Genomic DNA, 20,633 nt, shown 5'->3' on the forward strand with positions numbered 1-20,633 from the left:
CTCTGAATATTCACAGCTGTTTTTTTTTTTTTTTTTTTGTTTAGTGATAGTTGTTCATGAGTCCCTAGTTTGTCCTGAACAGTTAAACTGCCTGCTGGTCTTTAGAAAAATCCTTCAGGTCCCACAAATTCTTTGTTTTTTCAAACTAAGGGACTCATACGCAACTATTACAAAAGGTTCAAATGCTCACTGATGCTTCAGAAGGAAACACGATGCATTAAGAGCCGGAGAGTGAAAACTTTTTGAATTTGAAGATCGGGGTAAATTTATTTTGTCTTCTGGGAAACACGTAAGTATCTTCTGTAGCTTCTGAAGGGCAGTACTAAATAAAATAAATATGATATTTAGGCAAAATAAGAAAAATGTACACATTCTGTTCAAAAGTTTTCACCCCCAGCTCTCAATGCATTGTGTTTCCTTCTGGAGCATCACTGAGCATCTGAACCTTCTGTAATAGTTGCAAATGAGTCTCTCAGTTGTCCTCAGTGTGAAAAGATGGATCTCAAATCATATAGTCATTGTTGGACAGGGTTCAAATACACAAAAATGCTGAAAAAACAAAGAATTTGTGGGACCTGAAAGAAAGCAGGCAGTTTAACTTTCCAGGACAAACAAGGGACTCATGAACAACTATCACTAAACAAAAAGAAAATACAGCAGTGGATAATTCAGGTAACAGCACAGTATTAAGAATCAAGTGTATGTAAACTTTTGAATGGGATCGTTTTTATACATTCAACTATTATTTTCTCTTGTGGACTGTATGTAAACATTTTATGTGAACTATCTTATTCAGGTAAGTAATAAATAAAAAATAACATGCATTTTGTATGCTCCCTCTTATTTTGGTAAAATAATTAACATTTTGCAGATTCTAAAAGGTGTATGCAAACTTTTGACCTCAACTGTACATCCAAAGTAATCAATCAAATTACAAGCAAATTGTGAATAGAAATAGAATCGAAACGTAAAATTTGTTTCAATACCCATCCCTTCTCCATTATTTTATTTTGCTTCATAAAAGCCTATACTGATAATAAAAGGTTATCAATACATACAACAAATACAGTGTATTTTCAATGTGTTTTGTGTAAACAAGCTCATGTTTGCTGTGTTGAACAAGTCTAAGTTGTGCACAACAAGGTCAAAGTTTAAATTCTCACCATTGTAATACAGTGGCTTTTTGTAAGGATATCCTTTGGTTATCACAATAGACATGATGATATACTGGAATCCCGATAAGGCAAATATGCTTGTGTCCTCCATGTTGGGCAAGTTTGCCGCCCCCGTCACAGTGGAATTTAGAGGTACATACCTGCAAACGGTCACAGAGTTATAAAACAAATGTTGTATGAAGCTACAACGATTTTTCTTCTTAGGAGTTAGTTGCTTACCAGTCTTGTGACACAGTGATCAGCAAGGAAGACACCTGGGCTAGGATCAGCAGCACAGTGTGCACCAGTAAACTAGACAGGACTGGCAGAGACAGAAGACTGGCAGCGGGTCGTTGGGGATGGAGCTCATCGCTGGGACCTCCCCGTCCCATCACTATAGCCAAAACGGTTACCAAAACCAAATCAAAGAAGAGGAACTGCAAGTCTCCCAAGTTTGTTTTCTCCTACAATATATAAAACAATTCACACATTGTTAAAATGCCATAATTATATCATTGTATATGGATATTGATTTTAACTAATAAAAAAAAGTAAAATGACCAGGCAAACACTCACAGTGTAGAGAATTAGTACAGAGGCAAACTGGATCAAACTGTACAAGGCCATGTACTTGAAAAGACTGAATGATGTCACTAGTGAACACCTGCCTTCCCTGTTTAAATGGTTTAATAAAAAAATGAAACATTAGATTTTGTTACATAATAATAATAATAATAATAACCATTATAAGTTAATAATAATTATTAAATAAATAAAAATACTAATGAATAACATTACACAAATAATACAGTGATATTTCAAGAATACAATATTCAATTAAAAATACCACTTTTATTATTATTATTATTATTATTATTATTATATTACTAATCATCATTATCATTGTTATTATTAATAATAAAAACAACATACGGTAATAATTTTCCATCCTATTCAGTTATTATTAATAATTATTATAATATCAAAGTATATAACTGGCTATTATATATCGATTTTATAATAACTTAAGTAAAGAGCACAATATCCGATTAAAGAAATTGTATTATAGTTATTATCATTACTGTTTATTAAAAGCAATAATCATCATTATTATTGTTGTTAAAAATAATAATATTCTTTTTATTATTATAAAATTAATATTATAATTAAAAATATATAATATAAATGGCTTCATTATATGATCCTACAATCCTGCAATATTAAAGGATAACTATTGCCAAAATGCAACCTGGGCTGTTTTTTTTACTGAAAACGAGACAAACTTATATCTAAAAGCATAATTACGACAAATGAGCCGTTTTTGAGATTGACCGTGATTTTGTTTTGTGGTCAGTGGCCGGTGAATGGGAGTACTAGGGGCATAACTTTGAGCGAATCACAAATCTATATTTTTACAACACTAAGAAGGCTCGACACACCATGAAACTTTGCTCGAAGTATCGCCTGGGTCTCTACACATGAACTCGAGCATTGAGAACATTGTGTACACAGAGTTTACTAAAAGGAAAGTTTTTGAACAACTCACTCACACTGTTTGGGTTTCCGCTCGTGGCCGTCTTGCCAGTCAAGAGGTGTCGATCTCCGAGTGCGAGGATTATTATTATTATTATTATTATTATTATAAATTGTATATAATATAATAATTTAAAAATATATAAAATTATAAAATAGCAATATAAATGGCTTCATTATATATTAGTATAATATATAGGTCAAGATTACAATATTCAATAAATACTTCATTAATGTTACTATTGTTCATATTATTATTATTAATAATATTATTATAAATGGCATAAAACGTAATATTTAAAAATATATAATATAATATTATATTATAGAATGGCTTCATTATGTTGATATTATTATAATCCTAGACACGATATTTATTATCCCATTAATGGTTAAAATCCATGCATAAGAATGACAAAAGTGTGTTATTTACTTGACGAGTAGAGGCACGCAGCTGATGTTGTCAGACTTGGATGTGAAAGGAGACGCCACAGAGGCCTCCGCCTCAGACAACGACACACCGACATCTGCAGCCCTCAATGCTCCACAGTCATTGGCTCCATCACCACACATGCCCACCCTGTAACTGCACACAAGTCAGGAGATACAGGCGTTATATTCAGTGTTACAAAGCCCTGCTAACAAATTCTGACAGGATAACTGTATTCACTGGTTATTTATTAATGATAATTTATCAATCTACATTTTTGGCTAATATGATTCTCAAACAATGTACACTACAATGCACATGACTCACTTGAGTTTCTGCAGTGCTTTTACCAGCTGGGTTTTCTGATCTGGGGTCATGCGGGCATACACCGTTCCCCTCATCAGAATCTGTAACAGAAAAACAATGAGCGCTGTCAATCTCCAGAAAATGCCTTTGCCCACCAGTCTAAAATTAGAACGGATCAATACTCCTAAAACTTAATCTAAGTCACCTTGGGCAGATATTCAGGGAAATTATCACAAAGTGCCGCAAAGGACATTCCATTTATAGCCAAATGATAGCCGGCACCGTTCTGGTAGAGACCCTAATGATAATCAAAGAGGACATATTAATCACACATCTGCTGATCTGAATGAATACAAACTCTGTAAGACGTTACTGCGTGATATATCAGTGGTAACATCTGTAAAGCACTTAAAAGGTCAAATAAGCAAACCTGTTCTGAAACATCAATAGTCTCCTGAGTATTAATGGCAGCTGATGCACCATCTCCTTCATGAAACTGCAGCGAGGCCATTGAACTAGCAGTAGGGGGCGATGCATGAACAAAAATAACCTTCTCATGTGACAGCACCATTCCACACGCACGTGCTACATTCACAGCAGTGAGAATATTGTCACCTGACAGAGCAAAAAAAAAACTAAAATAAAACTGAACATTTTTGTGAGGCCAACAAAACAATTATTTGAATGTTTAGTGACAATTCAACTGGGACAGACAATCATGAAGCATATTATGGTTATAAACGCACACTATAAGGTTTGTTAAGATAACGATTGTTATTTTTTGACATACCTGTAACCATAACAGGCCGTAATTGTGCAAGTTTAAGTGTGCGAATGACTTCTGCGCTCTCTGGCTTCACCTGGTTTTTCATTACCAATAGACCCAGGAAGTTCATGTCTTTCTCCACCTCCACCCTACAAGCAAACATTTATTGCAAACATGAGGCAGCAGGCGTGCATCTGTCTATTTGGAAATATCTATCATCTTTGCTGAAAGAACTTTAGTATATAAATTATATAAATTAATTAAATACACTAATAAAGTTTGGGGTCAGTAGGATTTTTTTTAAACAAAATATATACTTTCATTTAACAACGATATTATTAATAATTATACTAATTAATTAATAATTAAATACACTGTTTAAAGGTTTGGGGTTAGCACAATTTTGCAATGATATTTATAATGTTTAAAAAAATATACACACTACCAGTCAAAAGTTTATGTTTTTTTAGTCTCTTCTGCTCACCAAGCCTGCATTTATTTGATCCAAAGTACAGCAAAACAGTAACATTTTGAAATATTTTCACTATTTGGAATAACTGTTTTCTTTTTGAATATATTTTAAAATATTATTTATTCCTGTAATTTTCGAGCTGAATTTTTAGAATCATTACTCCAGTCACATAATCCTTCAGAAATCATCCTAATATTCTGATTTGCTGCTCAACATAATATTATTATTAAAATTATGTTGAAAACAGCCGCGTACAGTTTTTTAGATTTCTTTGATGAATAAAACATTTTAAAAACAATTTTCTATAATTTAAATTTCTTTTTCTTCATTTTTTTCTGTACTTTGGATCCAATAAATGAAGGCTTGGTGAGCAGAAGAGACTTCTTTATAAAAAAAAAAAAAAAAAAACATTCAAAATCTTACTGTGCAAAAACTTTTGACTGGTAGTGTATTTCAATTTATGCATGTTGTAACTTTTTGCTAATACTGAAAAAAATGTAATGGTTTCCACATAAATATTAAACATTGATAACACTGATAAAAAGAAATGCTTCTTGAGCAGCAAACCAGCATATTAGAATTATTTCTAAGAATCATGTGACACTTAAGACTGAAGTAAAGGCTGCCAAAAACAGCTTTGCCGGCACAGGAGGAATCAATTAAAATTTTAAACATATTAAAATAGAAAACAGTTAAATAGTAATAATATTTTACAAAATTTTAACTGTATTTACATTCTAACAAATGCAACCTTGGTAAGCATCAGAGATTTTTTCAAAAACATTAACAAATCTTACCAACCCTAAATCTTTGAATGCTATTATTATAAAACAAAGCAGCTGACCTTTCAACAGTGCTTAGGTTGGTCTCCTTAGTGAGGTGTTTGTAGGCAAATCCAAGGACCCTGAAGCCCTGGCCCGCATACTCCCGGAGAGTGGGTGAAAAATGAGAAGGCACTGTCACAAGGAGAGCACAAAGACAAAACAAACTGAGTACAAAAATAAATAGGCAGTGTCCCCTATACTCCTGCTCGTTCTTCTCAAGGTGATATAAGAACCAGGACAATTTTTAAGAGTCAGGTGCTCACCACTTTCTCTAAGGCAGAAGCTGGCAACCATTTCAGGCGCTCCTTTAAGGAATGCGACAGGACAAGCTCCACCAGGACAAATGGTCACTACACTCATCCTTTGCAGAGAAGAGGAGAATGGGAATCGCCGTATGATTGCCACTGGCTGATGAACTGACTGAAAAATGGACAGTGAAATCAGGATTAAAACATCCTCATCCAATGTCTGTGGTTCAAACAAAAATTAACATCATCCACATGTCGTTCCAAACCTGTAGACTTACTTTCTTCTGTAAATCACAAAAGATATTTTGCTGAGGTCAGCACTAAACACCATTGGCTTTCAATTGTATAGACAAAAAAATCTACAGAAGAGAGAAAGTCACTTAGTTTTGGACAACAACATGAAGGTGAGTGAATGATTTTTATTTTTGGGAGAACATTTGTTACCCTGAATCACAAAATCAGCCTTAAGTAGTAAAGGTATATTTGTAATAATAGCCAAAAATACATATATGGGTCAAAATTATATATTTTTTCTTTTATGCCAAAAATCACTAGGATATTAAGTAAACATGTTTCATGAAAATATTTTGTAAATTTCCTAGCGGAAATACATCACAAATTAGTAATAATATGCATATTCAACTTCATTTGGACAATTTCAAAGGCGATTTTCTGAATATTTCGATTTTTTTGCAAGATTTTTAAACCATACATCAATGGAAATCTTATTTATTCAGCTTTCAGATTATGTATAAATCTCAATTTTAAAAAATTGATACTTATGACTGGTTTTGTGTTCCAGGGTCACATTGAATTCATAAAAAAGCCCCAAAAGTTCAAATCATTTCCTTCTGTAGTCACACCCAATGACCATTTCCTTGTTCTGTATATGAAACAACTTACACTTCCTTGTGACGGGAGCTCAGATGCAGGAGGTCTCATCACGGCTAGTACTCTTTGCTTGCCAAATGCAGAATCAAGTCCCATGTCATTCTCCGGCTCTGTCAGTTCCTGTCATTTGCAAGCAAAATGACAATAAAGTTGCCATACAATCAATTAAACAATACATAGATTCATATATCTATCACATGCAAAAGACTTAAAGAAATGAGATGCAAAGAGCTGAAATGATTTACTATCCATCGTTTTAAACTTGTATGACTTCATTTGATTAGTGGAACTAGGAGTGGACGATACAATCAAAATCTTATATCATGATATATGTACTTTTATTTCAAGCTAACGATATATTACAATTTAGTCATTTTTTCGTTAAATAAGGACTTTATGATCAACATGTTCAATACCACAGAAATTTCATAAATCTTGACACCAGTGTTGTTAGAAAAAACTAATACTAGCCTTAAAAAAATAAAATCAAGCAAAAGAGAAATGAATAGCAAAACAAATAAATATAAAGTACAAAGTAATCAAAAGTATAGAAACACTGCATATTCTTCACTGTGTAAATTAAATATAATTTTATTCTTACTAAAGTGATTTAGTCAAGAGCAGTGAGAGATTTTCTCTCTTTTGTTGTTTGATTATTATGAATGACAGACAGCGGGAACATCAGACTGCTGTCACTCTAAGAGCTGCCCAGATCCAATATACTGTTACACGTTTTCTTTATCCGCTGTTTGTTTTTACTTAACACCTAAATTACTGGGTTTACAAGGATACTTGCAAAAAATTGACACATACAAGTGTATGTACTTAACCGTTCAAGGCCTATAAATTGGCAAAAATAACTGTTCAATACTCCCGCTCGCATATAGCGAAATGAGTTCTCTGTCACTGCTGATTGCGTTTCAACGGCTTAAAATCACTTGTTTTTAAACTGATGATAAGTTTTCTTGACCACGTAGCACAAGACGTTAGCTATGTCATGTGAGAGTGTAACTACGATATATCGTCCACCCCTATTCTTTTTACAAGAATATTCTGTTTTTTGTCATATTTGAAGTTGACTGCCCTTGGTCACTGTTCACTGAACAGTTAGTTACCACTGACTTCCACTGTATGGACAAAAACTCAGAATATCTTCTTTTATGCTCCACAGAAGAAATTAAGTCATACAGGTTTTGAAAGAATGAAAAGAATTTACACTTTTGAATGATTACTTTAAGAACATGAAACACTGAGAAACCAGCCATTACCCATCCAGTGGATTCTATCATTTTGAGCTCTAGTGGGTCTCCGAGTGCTTGACCCCCCAGCAAAGCCAACGAATGGCAGGAGGCAAGCGCAGAGAGCATCATTCCAGGAGGGAGAAAGAGAGGGTCAGGGACCAGCTCACCAAATGCTGGTCCGCTCACTTCCATCACACCCCACACATCCAGACCCTCCTCTGTAAGAGTGCCAGTCTGAAACAATCACACCATTCAGTCAGGTTTTAATAACAATACAAAGAAACGTTGCCCCTTTTTTGTCACAACTCTTTCACTGAACCAAATGAACATGAGACATAATTTGTCTCTTTAACTGTCTAACTTAACTTCAACTTTAAAAACACTAAGATCAACAGGAACAGCTCTATATACTAATGCCTTGAGCAGTCTTCGTTGACGCAAATATACAGTGTGATGAGTTTGTTTGACTGCAGCCCATATAAGGACTTCTCATTTATTCAACAGGATCTTGATATTTAGCAAGACAGCAGCAGAGATCTTATCAATCATGGCTAACCCTCTGTTGCACAATGTAGCTTCTAATAAACTCATTTTCTTCAGTTTGAAAGCACATGATGCATGCAAGATGGCAATAATATGGTTAATAATGAAGGGATGACTTTAGAATAAGTCAGTAAAAAGGAATGCGTGGAATGTGCCACTTTATGACATAACAGTGTGGCAAAACACTGCCTCCTATTACAGGGCTGTGTATCCAAAAAGCATTGTAAGCCTAAGTACATCGTAGATCCACTGAAACCAATGGAGCTACGATCAACTTAGGCTTAAGATGCTTTTGGGAAATGCAGCCCTGATCGTTTGATATGTACTTAGTATTTATGCATCCATCTATGAATGATGTAGGCTGTCAAACATACAGTGAGAAAAAAATTGATCCCCTGCTGATTTTGAATGTTTGCCCACTGACAAAGAAATTATCAGTCTATAATTTTAATAGTAGGTTTATCTGAACAGTGGGGGGACAGAATAACAACACAAAATCCAGAAAGCATTTTAAAAAAAAGTTATAAATTGATTTTCATTTTAATGAGTGAAATAAGTATTTTAAACCCCTATCAATCAGCAAGATTTCTGGCTCCCAGGTGTCCTATATGCAGTTCCCCTGCTAAAAAAAGCCTGCTAAGGGGACAGGACAACTGCACTGCATCAAAGGGACGATGGACAGGGCCATGTACTGTCAAATCTTGGGTGAGAACCTCCTTCCCTCAGCCAGGGCATTGAAGATTTTTCTTCCTATCATTTCAGCATGACAATGACCCAAAATACACAGCCAAGGCAACAAAGGAGTGGCTCAAAAAGAAGCACATTAAGGTCCTCGAGTGGCCTAACCAGTCTCCAGACCTTAATTCCATAGAAAATTTGTGAAGGGAGCTGAAGGTTCGAGCGCTAAACATCAGCCTCGAAACCTTAATGACTTGGAGAGGATCTGCAAAGAGGAGTGGGACAAAATCCCTCCTAAAACGTGTACAAACCTGGGGGCCAACTACAAGGAACGTCTGACCTCTGTGATTGCCAACAAGGGTTTTCAACCAAGTACTAAGTCATGTTTAGCCAAGGTGTCAAATACTTATTTCACTCATTAAAATGCAAATCAATTTATAACTTTTTTGAAAATTCTGGATTTTTTGTTGTTATTCTGTCTCTCACTGTTTAAATAAACCTACTGTTAAAATTATAGACTGATTACAGACTGAGAACAGAACAAAATTGATTTAGATACATATTAGAAACATTAAATATGTAATTATAGATAGATAGATAGATAGATAGATAGATAGATAGATAGATAGATAGATAGATTTCATAATGCAGATGATACAAGGTTAATAATCTAGTCACTAAACCTATCTCTGTTAACTAGATTATGTGTAAACAACTGACAGGAACTGACATGGGGAGTTGTCACAAGTTGTCGCAATCAGTAAAGGCAATAAGCTGTCTATCAGTCTAGTCCAGGACATTGATGATGTAATTATTACACAAACAGAACGTCTGCACTGAGTAATAAAACAAAGTGTATTTTAAGAGCCTGAAGCTTAGGCTTTAAATAGCCAAATATAAAATTACGCCTTAATATACCCGAGTTTAACCATCCATCTTCAAGATATGAATCATCAGGAGCACAGTATTTTTTATGAAACAATAAGGAAACCTTGTTCTCTCACCTTATCAAAACAAAAAAGTGATATCTTGCCGCAGATATTAATGCGAGGTGGGCTTATGCAGAACACCCCATGACGCTTCAGCCGATTCTGGGCGTAGATAGTGCCCGTAGTTAAAGCAGCCGGAAGAGCAGGTGGAACTATTATTGTCACAATATCCAGAGACCGGATGATGAGCTCTTGCCAGGTTGTCTGATGACAGAAGAGGTGGATACACAAAGAAATTAAAACCAACCTAGTGTAATCATTTATTAATGATTCAACAGTTTCAATTTAGGATGAAATCATTTAAATCCAAACTACTGTAGTGCAGACACCTTAACTAACATTAGAGGAAAAACAGGAATTAAAAAAAACATGAAAAACTAAGAAATGAACTTACAATTACTTACATTGCTCATTGAAAGTATCACAAGGCTATAAATAGTGCCGATCAGAGCTGAAATACAGACATTCATATCAGGTAAGGCCCATAGTCTGCATTATGACACTAATAGAAACCTAAAGCTAGCAAATAACCCAACTTACCCAAAATTCCTAGAAATAGTAGGAACTTCATAGCATCCTTGTAGAAGCGAAAGTCTAATGGCTGAGGGTAAAGAATAGAGCTAATAAGGTCTCCTTTGGCAGTAAAAAACCCTGAGGAACACGAAAGTGGTTTTCATGAGAAAACAACAAAAGAAAGTAAAAATGAAAGTAATTCCATGACTTCTCTATCTTCTACATGCACTACCGTTCAAAAGATTGGAGACAGCACAAGTTTGAAAAGAAGTCTCTAATGCTCACCAGGGAGGGGATTCATTTGATAAAAAAAAATACAGTATAAATAGTAACATTTGAAAATAATATTAGAATTTAAAATAACTGTTTTTGTCATTGTGATATATTTTAAAATGTATTTAATTCCTGTGATACATAAATCATTCTAATATGCTGATTTGGTTATTTTTATCAATACTAGTGCTTAATATGTTTGGAAAAACAGTAATAATTTTTTTCAGGTAAATGATTTGATGCGCAAAAGAACAGAATATATTTGAAATATTAATCTTTTGTAACATTACATCACTTTTGAGAAATTAAACCCATCCTTGCACAAAAGTATTAATTTCTTTTCAAAACAAAGACCAAACTTTTGAACGGTAGTGTATAATCAACAAAAATAAATAAATGTATTTCTTCATAAATCACCTGTGCGTGTAACAACACCAATGGCCCCATTCCCAGCAGAACCGCCTCCTTTAGCCTGGATGAGCTGTGTTCCACAAAACAAAGTGTGTCTGCGTTGAGACTCTGGACTGTATGTGGCATCAGACACAGACAATGGCGTCTTCATCACTGGTATGCTTTCACCTGTCAATGAGTACAGAACAAGCAGTGAGAACAGAGGACCGGAAAAAATGGTCTAAATGCATGTAAATTTAAAGGTGACATATCATGAAAATCAGACTTTTTCCATGTTTAAGTGCTAAAATTCGGTCTGTGAAAAAGAACAACCCAGTAAATTTAAGTCTTTCTCTGCAAGCTTGCGAAAAAACAAGCTGCTCAGATTTCACTCCCCCTGTGATGTAAAAAAGGGATCTTTTTATAATATTACCCTCCCTTAATTGGAACATTTCGACCCATAGAGCTGTCATTTTGTTTTTTGCAAGTGGAAACGGTGTACCAGTTCTAACGCCATGGCACACGTTCAAGCAAATCATGCTTAAATGTTCTGTCGTTGGCTGCACCGAACACTATTTAGAGTCCCAGCCTCAGAAGAGACAAGAGAGCAGTGGATGTATTTATTTATTTACTGTATACTACGCTGCCGCCACACAGATCTAATATAAACATGCTATTTCTTTCCCAGCTGTTTACCTTCACAGACATAACCCGACTTGTGTGTTTTTAGCAGAAACTTATGTGTTTTTGACAGTTTAAGCGCAATAAGACATGAAAGAGAAACAAATGCTTTCACTCAAAAGAGGCATTTTCCAAATTAAATAATAAATGATCTGTGGGGTTTATTTTGAGCTTAAACTTCACAGACACATTCTGGGCACATCTGGGACTTGTATTACACCTTGTATGGCAAAATAGGTATCCTTTAATGCAATATACAGTTTCAGCGGCAGTCCGTATTTTCTCACCAGTCAGCATGCTTTCGTTCACCATGCACTCCCCTGCCAGCAGGGCGGCGTCGCAGGGCAGGAGCAAACCCTCAGCTGGAATCACAATACAGTCTCCTGGAACCAGCTCCTGAGAACTCAAACACTCCTCCTCTGGAAAACAAACAAACATGCTTGTACAAAAGACTGGAAACACTGTGCCTGTTTCTGGCATTTGATAAGCAACTTTACCTCCCGACTCTCTACGCACAGTCACGTTCACTATTAACTGGGCCATGCGGCGGAGAGTGGTGCTTTGCTGAAGAAAAAAAGAAGATTTCTTACTATTTAAATTTACAGAACAAAAAAGTTCTGAAGACTTGAGCACGCAAATAATATTCACATACCTTGCGAATCTCATAAAGGGACACGCCAATTGAAATTAAGGATATGATTAGGATGCAAGCAGCATAATAATAGTATCTATCTGACATCCACAGGATGATGCTGAACACCTGAAATATGTAGAACGGATTGAGCACCTGAAAAAAAAAATACAGAGCAGATTAATATATGAGCTTTTCACAAATCATTGTATAAACAGTGTTTATAATTGCAATCCATTGATTTTACAGTGTTTTATTTCATTATACAGTTAAAAAAGTAACGTAGAGCAGGTCTACCTCCTCAAAGAGAAGTTGCAAATAAGACTTCACAGGTACATCAATGATATTGGCCCCAAAAATCTGCTTTCTGAAAGACAAAGAATGTGTAAATGAAAAAAAGAACAGTTATGTTCATTGGTCATATAGTCATTGCAAGGATACAGACCTTGTGCTTTGGTCTGCTTTACTCAGTCCTTGTTGTCGGCCATGCAGGTCAGCGCAGGTCCAGCCTTCATTGAGAATGCTGGAGACAGAAGATCATTTACTACCTCACAATTTCAGACGGCTTTAGAACCATAAAGCGAGGAAACCAATACATACAGAAATATCAAACAGTACCTTGCTTTGCAAAAGGCTCCTTTTCTGGCAATCCATATGTAGCGCATGCCCTCAAACACATAGTATCTGAGCAGTGTTTTCTAGATGGAAAACAAAACAAGATATGATCAAGCAGACAGAACTGAAATGTACATGTGCCATCTGTTTTGACTGCACTAATGTTACCTTTTCACTGTGTAGCTGCACGGTGTCTCGCCATTCATTCTCATCCGCCTCTCCTACTGAAAATTCCAAACTGCAAAAGTTCAACAAAAGTTCAAGAGTTTAATGAATAGCTTGGTTTTATTTAAATACACTACCAGTTAAAGATTTTTGGACAGTAAGATTTTTAATGTTTTTTTTTTTTTTTTTAAATAAGTCTCACCAAGTCTGCTCACCAAGCCTGCATTTATTTGATCCAAAATACAGGAAGAGCAGTAATAATGTAAAATATTTTTACTATTTAAAATAACTGCTTTCTATTAGAATATATTTTAAATTTGTAATATATTGTTGTGATCAAAGCTGAAATTTCCGCATCATTACTCCAGTCTTCAGTGTCACATGATCCTTCAGAAATCATTCTAATATGCTGATTTGCTGTTCAAGAAACATTTATTATTATTATTATTATCAATATTTTTAAAAGTTGAGTATTTTTTCAGGATTCTTTGATGAATAGAAAGATTCAAAGATCAACATTAATCTGAAATAAAAAGCTTTTGTAACATTATATACTATACCATTCAAAAGCTCGGACTCAGTATCTTTTTTTTTAAGATTTCATGAAATCATATTACAATACATTAAATTATTCAAGCTAAAATTAAACTACATTTTTTATGACTTTTCCTTTTGATTTTGGGGTGAAATCCAATGCTATCAAATGCTATACATGGGTCTGCACCTTCACAACATTTTTAAAAAGTTACAAAAAGATTTTAAAATGCAAAGTATGGGTTAACACAAACAGCTGGTTCCTTTCTGACAGAAACTGAAATAAACACATAAATACAAAAAGGAGAAGCATGAGTAATAAATGAACTGTGTGTCTCACCTGCCTTCCTCAATCTCCTCTGTAAGCACATCTACAACAAACTGCTGTCCATATCGGTCCTGTCATAATCAAATAAAAAAATATTCTTCCTTATTACAGAAAAGCTGTGAATTGTTGTATATTCTTTTCACACCAACCAATACTCAAAGTCTCAGTAAAACAAACTTTAATACCTTTAATAGTAATACATCTGCCATTGAAATGGGACAGGATTTACAGCGGGCCAGGATGCCGAGGCGAGGGCGCCAGTTGAACAGCACTAGCAGCAGGCCTAAAGAACATACCGCCCCAATACGGCACAACCACACCTTCCAGCACACCCATTTGTACCCCTGAACATCCTAAGAAACAAATCACAATGTATAATTATCAGTTCTAGAATAATAAGAAACGTATTTGTATTTTTCCAACACAGTACCATATGTGAGACGGGACTGAGCTCCTTGGGTCTTGGATCCTTTATGAGGGGTTCTGTGTCTGGGGAGGTCGCCCCATCCAGCCCCGGATCACAGCTCCCTAAAAGACAAGATCCGTAACTGGTCCAGTTAAACAGCAGTTTCTCAAGACATTAGTGCAAACACACTAAAAAACCTGTGTAGTGTGCACTCCCTTTTAGTAAATACAATAGATACAGGACGTCAGCAGGGCACGACAATAATTGTAATGGTGAGATCAAACACATCCACGTTGTGAGTAACATGCTGGCAAATGATCACTGCTGTGAAAAATTAATGAAATGGCTTTTTGCTTTTCTAAGTTCTGAAAAAAGCTTTGTAAAGAGATTTGAAAAGGAGTCTGGAGTTCATCCAAGTCATCAAGCTTAAAGCTTCTTTTTCCTCTTTTTTCAGGTCATGTGCTTGGTTTGTGATGTTTCTACCCAACCAAAAAAAAAAAATGCTGACTTTCACTGTACAAATGCTTCCTTCAAACAAAAGTGAGAAACCACAAAACAACAAACTTGTGTCACAAACAACTTGATTTTTTTTTAGCGTTACAAGATTTAATGGTGTTTAGGACACTAATTTTCACACTGTGTTTACAAAACTTGTATAAAATATTTATAAAGATAGACTGAAGGTTATTCATAAGCAATTAACTATTTTAGCAGCAGAAGCTCGGCAACACAACTGATACAAAATGAAATACAATGCCATTTAAAGAATATTTTTTAGCAGGCTTATAATACAGAACTTGAAATACAGGTTTAGCGAGCTCGGTAAAGCAGAGAAGACAACACACAAGGGAAAATATCCAACAGTAAATGTGCTAGATACATAATAGCCCTTTCAGCACATTATATCTTAAGTCAACTGACTGACTCCACATAAAGTTTCAGTCAGTTCTAACAATTAAAACGATTACTATTTCAAACTCTATGTGCTGAAGAAACACAGGTGTATTTTTAAAGACAAAAGATCTTACCACCGTTTCCCTGATGCAAGCTCCTAGCAAAACTGCTAAAAAAAATATTCACCACAAGACTTGTCTACGACATTATAGTTTCTTCTGTCTGAAATATCCACAACATTACAGTAAATCTGAAAGTGAGACACGAAATGCTAACGTTCAGGTCAGCCAAAGTAGTAACCCGACAACTCCGCCTACATTCCTACATAAACCGGTGTGCGCTCAGTCCCATACACTAGAGCTCTTCACAGAGGACCCGAGACCCGAGGACCCGAGACCCGACCCGGGACCCGTGCGGGTTCGGGTCTATATTTTAAATGGTTAGCCGGGTCCGGGTCGGGTCCAAATCTATTACTTCGGGTCCCGGGTATGTTTAACTTGTGTGTAATACCCGAGTCGATCGGAGAACATCGCACCAGCCACTGTCAGTCATCACTTTGCACGTGTTTTGTAACTTGCAACTTCTAAAATTATAATAATAAAAGTGTGAGAGGTAAATAAAAAAAAGAAGAATGAATAAATAAAAAACACGCGTGTCGCGTGACCGCAGCCGCGAGAAGCAGAGCGCAGGAGGAGTTAACGTAAGCGGACAGTCAGTGATCATGGATTCCTTCATGAGTGATGTGAAAAAAAAAAGCTCAGACAAATTGACTATAAAGAGCTAAAACCCAGCTTGCACATTTATTTATTTCACATCAGCAACAAAATATGAGATCGAAAATGAACAGTCACATTAATGTTGTCTGTGATGTTTACACTGCATTGAAATAATGCGCATGCATGAAATGTTTCTATGGCAACCAGAGCTGGCCACTTTTACTCTGCCATAGTACACATTGCATTCTTTTTTACGTTTATAAAAATATGGAAGAACCATCTTGTTATATTAAAATTTTTTGGTCAGGCTCGGCTCAGAGAGCACAGTAATGATAGAAAATATGGTGGAAAAAATACACTCTTTTCAGAATAAGCTATTTACGTTATCAAGCTGTCTCGTGCTATACGTGCGAATTCCTCCTTTAAGTTTCATAAAATGACCACTAGGTGTCGTAGGTGGAGCTCTAAACATTTAGAAGATACTGTTATTGAGGACACACGCAGTAAAGTTTACCGCATTCATTGTTCTGTGACTTTAAAAAAAAAAAAATTAATTAATTAATAAATAAAACAATTGCGCCGAGTCTTTATTACAATCTGCAAACAGTATCGTTATTGTAGTTCAAAAGGGTAAACACAACGGTCGAATTTGACTTAGAGAAAAAAAGTATTGCATTAGTCATTCGTCACCGACCGTGACTAGCTGGAATAGTGGATTAAAAAGGGTCTTTCTGTCGGCAAGAGAGAAGAACAGCCTAACATGTAAATGCACTGGCAAGCGACGCTACTAACAGTAGTTACGCCAAAAAGGTTTTTTTTTTCCATTTGCAACTTATTTATAGTTAATAGCAGTTTGCTGTGCAATATGTGCCGATCGGGTACAGTCGGGTCTGTCTCTTCCCGTCCGGGTTCGGGTCCAACTAGTACATTTAAGGTATTTCTCGGGTCTTCACGGGTTCGGGTCCCACTTTAAAATAAAATACGGGTCCGGGTCGGTTCCGTCCATCACATTTACGGGTCTATTCGGGTTCGGGTACGGATTTTAGGACCCGTGAAGACCTCTACCATACACAATAGATACTAGTAAAATACCGATAGATTCATTCCGCGAATCGGTTCTTTCGAACAGTTCGCAACAAAGAACCGTTTCAAATAGATTCGTTTATTATCTTATATCAAGAAGTAAATACGTCGCCACATCACGGCGAGGCCTTAAAACGTTTCAATTAAGTGATATGTTTACGGAAGTAGATTAGGTTTTCAGTCTTGAATAAATTTAATAGTGTTTATTTTCAATTTAAGCTCAGCTTCTTTGTTGCAGCAATGGTTCGAAAATAAGGATTATATATTTGGAATTTGTTTTATGCCTCTGCATCACACCTTGCTCTTTAAAGGTAGAGTCAGGGCCGCTGCTGGCCAAATGGGTGCCCTAAGCAGAAATTTACTTTTGTGCCCCCTCCCCCAAATATTACGGAAGTAAAAATAAAATACTATACTATATACTACTATAGGGGCCAAAATAGAACTTTCTTCAAATAAAAGTAAATACATAAATAAATTGTATCATTTATAAATTACAATTGTAGCTCTACAGCAAAAAAATACAAACTAAAATTACACTTTAAATAAAACATTTAAAAATGTGAAATCTTAATAAAATAAACAATAATAAACTGAAATAAAATCAACACTGTCATCTGCTGGAGCTTTCCAAAGTTTACAAAGGTATTTCAGCATTGACCCTGCATTAAATGAAGCAGAAGATATTATCTGAAGAATTACTGAGCGCACTTTTAAATAAATAGTTATTTTTGGTCAAAAAGGTAAATAAAGAGCGAAATAGCAAGATCGGTGTAATAAAACAGTTTTATCAACAACAAAGAGTTACCTCCAATGGCTATGATTTTATTAATACAGTTGTCTGATTGATTTAATAGTGATTCATACAAAAGGTAATTAAGCAGTTTTACAATAAAACCATGGTTATCTGCCTTTTTTTGTTTTATAGAATATATAATATTTGTATTTGTCTGTATTTTTTAAATATATTTTTATTCTGTGTTTTTACCTGCTTGCACCAAGGGTGAGAGAGAAACGAAACTTCAAAACTCTTGTATGCACACTGTACATGTGGCAGTTTTGACAATAAAGCAGACAAGGGTTATGATGTCCACATATTTTTGCTGAGGAAATGATAGGAAAGATTATGTGGATATTTTAATTAAATGTTTGGTCAACAAGGAATTCGATCATCATGTAAGTGTAACAACTGCATTTACCAGGCCTTTGGTGCCCTTTTCAGACATTTCTATTAAAATTGTAATGTAAACTGTTAATTTTGTATTAGATTATGTATATAACACTGTTATTTAATGACACCATATGGTCATTATTAATCAATAATCATAATTGCCTCTGTGTTTTAATATAATGCATTTTAAATCATTTTGTTTACTTAGATTTGCGTGTATTCATATTAGGAAAGATACGTTCGTCGTGAAATTATTACCGACTTTAAAACACATTATTAACGTCGACAGAACTTTAAAGTTTCACAGGATTATGAACGCACCTGAAAGTGATGCACGGGCTTCATATTGGGCTTTTTTTTCTTTCGTTTCTGGGCGCCGGACTGTTGATGTCTGTTTCCAGGACCAGGGCATATTGTTCTTCAATTATTATCATCATTTTTGGCCAAATAGGCAGCCGTAAAAAGAGGTGAGGGCGTGTCATCACGTGTGCTTACTAGCCTACCCTGCGTTCACCGTAAAATGCAATATATACGTTTATATTTTTTATATTTTTGTTTATTTGTATATGTATATTATTAATATTAATCTATTATTATAATATATAAAAACGATTTTTTTTTTTTTTTGAGCAGCTGGGATGGTGCCCCCCTGGGAGTTGGTGCCCTACGCAGACTGCTTACTCTGCGTATAGGGAGCGGCGGTACTGGGTAGAGTTAACCCAAAAATGAAAATTCTCTCATCATTTACTTAACCTCTGTCATCCCTGATGTTTATGCCTTTCTTTATTCAGATGAACACAAGCAAAGATTTTTAGTCCATATAATGCAAGTGCCACCTTAGAAACCACACAAAGTAAACACGACGCGGTCAAATTTAAAATATTAGTATTTGTAATCTTCTTACATATGCCTATCATTTCACTTAAGAAGACCCTGATTCATTAACACTGTTAATGTCATATTCATTTGTGTATAGTTTTTGAAGTGTCATTTTTAGATAGCCCATGCGTTCCTATTAATCCCTTTCCCTGTTTTTTCGGTGTTTCGCTGTGCTGCATTTTAATTGTTGTGGCACTAGATATACATGTTTGACCTGTGCCATTGCATTTTGCGTCTTTCTCTCCATTTAACCATACTTCTGTATGCCTGACAGAAAAAAAGTACTTCTACTTTTTTAATACTTGAGTGCAATTTAAAATTGTACTTTTTACTTTTACTCAAGTATGTTTTTGGCCACATACTTGTACTTTTAATCGAGAAAAATTTGAGTACTTTTTACACCAGTGCCTATTTAAGAGTTACTTTTTGCTCCATCATGTTGACTCGAGAACCGATCGGAGCGATTCACACGGAATCGTTCAATCGATTCATTCAAAAGACTCAACTCACATTAACAATTCGCTCAAGAATAGAACAGCAAACTCCTTGTACAGACTGGTATCGATATAGCCTGAGCCTCAAATTGTTTAATGTTAATAAAATCCTTCATCTAACTGACACCATGCATTGAACAAATGCATTAAACTAAAAGTCCTACAGATACAATGACAACTTAAGATATTTTGACAGCAGAGCACGTTATGCTCTTATGACATTGAACAATTAGATCAACTGAACAAATGCAACATATCCATATAGATGTTTTATTCATATCTCATACGAATTAAATTTACTGCTAGTAAATACATACAGTTATGCATTAAACTACAACCAAGAAGACTTAATGGGATGCGACTGATACATGTGTTCAGCTCTAGTTACATTTCATTCAGCATAGACATGCACACTTACCCATACCTGGTGAATCCATTTATGAACTACAGCTTGAGTGCGAAAGTCCATACTTTGACTCTAAGGCCATAATTATTTTGCACATTACCGCAGAAACTAACAGTTTCTGATTCAAGTCAGTTCTCTGAATGTGACGCCATAACCTTTCTTCCTTTACGATCTTTTGTCATCTCACCCATTCAACACCGCCACCTCGAGGATATCATGAGACTTACCGTCTCTAAATCTAATTTATTCTGCAGAATCATGCACTTCACGTCTTCACTGATATTAAACATGTCTTTCTAACCTATGCAGAGCACACATTTTGTAAACAGATGACTGTGATCTTATATATTTGTATTTGTAACAAGTATTACATGTACAGTAA

At 35.2% G+C, this 20,633-nt stretch overlaps 1 protein-coding gene across 1 annotated transcript; it reads right to left on the reverse strand.

The window, feature by feature from the left end:
- Positions 1-1,025: 1,025 nt before the first annotated feature.
- Positions 1,026-20,522, reverse strand: atp13a2 (ATPase cation transporting 13A2). The gene is made up of 28 exons (XM_073822688.1): positions 20,264-20,522; positions 14,636-14,733; positions 14,391-14,558; positions 14,218-14,276; positions 13,347-13,416; positions 13,182-13,261; positions 13,009-13,086; positions 12,861-12,930; positions 12,585-12,719; positions 12,430-12,496; positions 12,220-12,351; positions 11,279-11,440; positions 10,616-10,726; positions 10,480-10,526; positions 10,091-10,279; positions 7,893-8,099; positions 6,637-6,744; positions 5,749-5,905; positions 5,506-5,617; positions 4,214-4,338; positions 3,854-4,038; positions 3,629-3,721; positions 3,445-3,524; positions 3,121-3,273; positions 1,731-1,827; positions 1,395-1,618; positions 1,164-1,315; positions 1,026-1,030 (listed from the first exon to the last, which is right to left on the reverse strand). Exons 1-28 carry the CDS (start codon positions 20,280-20,282, stop codon positions 1,026-1,028), a joined length of 3,183 nt encoding a protein of 1,060 aa, XP_073678789.1. The 5' UTR covers positions 20,283-20,522.
- Between the last annotated feature and the right edge of the window lie 111 nt (positions 20,523-20,633).

This window comes from Garra rufa, chromosome 18 (genome assembly GCF_049309525.1).
Source record: "Garra rufa chromosome 18, GarRuf1.0, whole genome shotgun sequence".
Classification (NCBI taxonomy): Eukaryota; Metazoa; Chordata; class Actinopteri; order Cypriniformes; family Cyprinidae; genus Garra; species Garra rufa.

Bases quoted from the DNA above. Each gene is read 5' to 3' on its own strand.
- atp13a2 (XM_073822688.1), bottom strand. The intron at 14,277-14,390 runs GTATTAAAGTTT...TGATTATGACAG, and splicing joins CAGATGTATTACTATTAAAG to GACCGATATGGACAGCAGTT. The intron at 3,525-3,628 runs GTGACTTAGATT...TTTCTGTTACAG, and splicing joins TCCCTGAATATCTGCCCAAG to ATTCTGATGAGGGGAACGGT.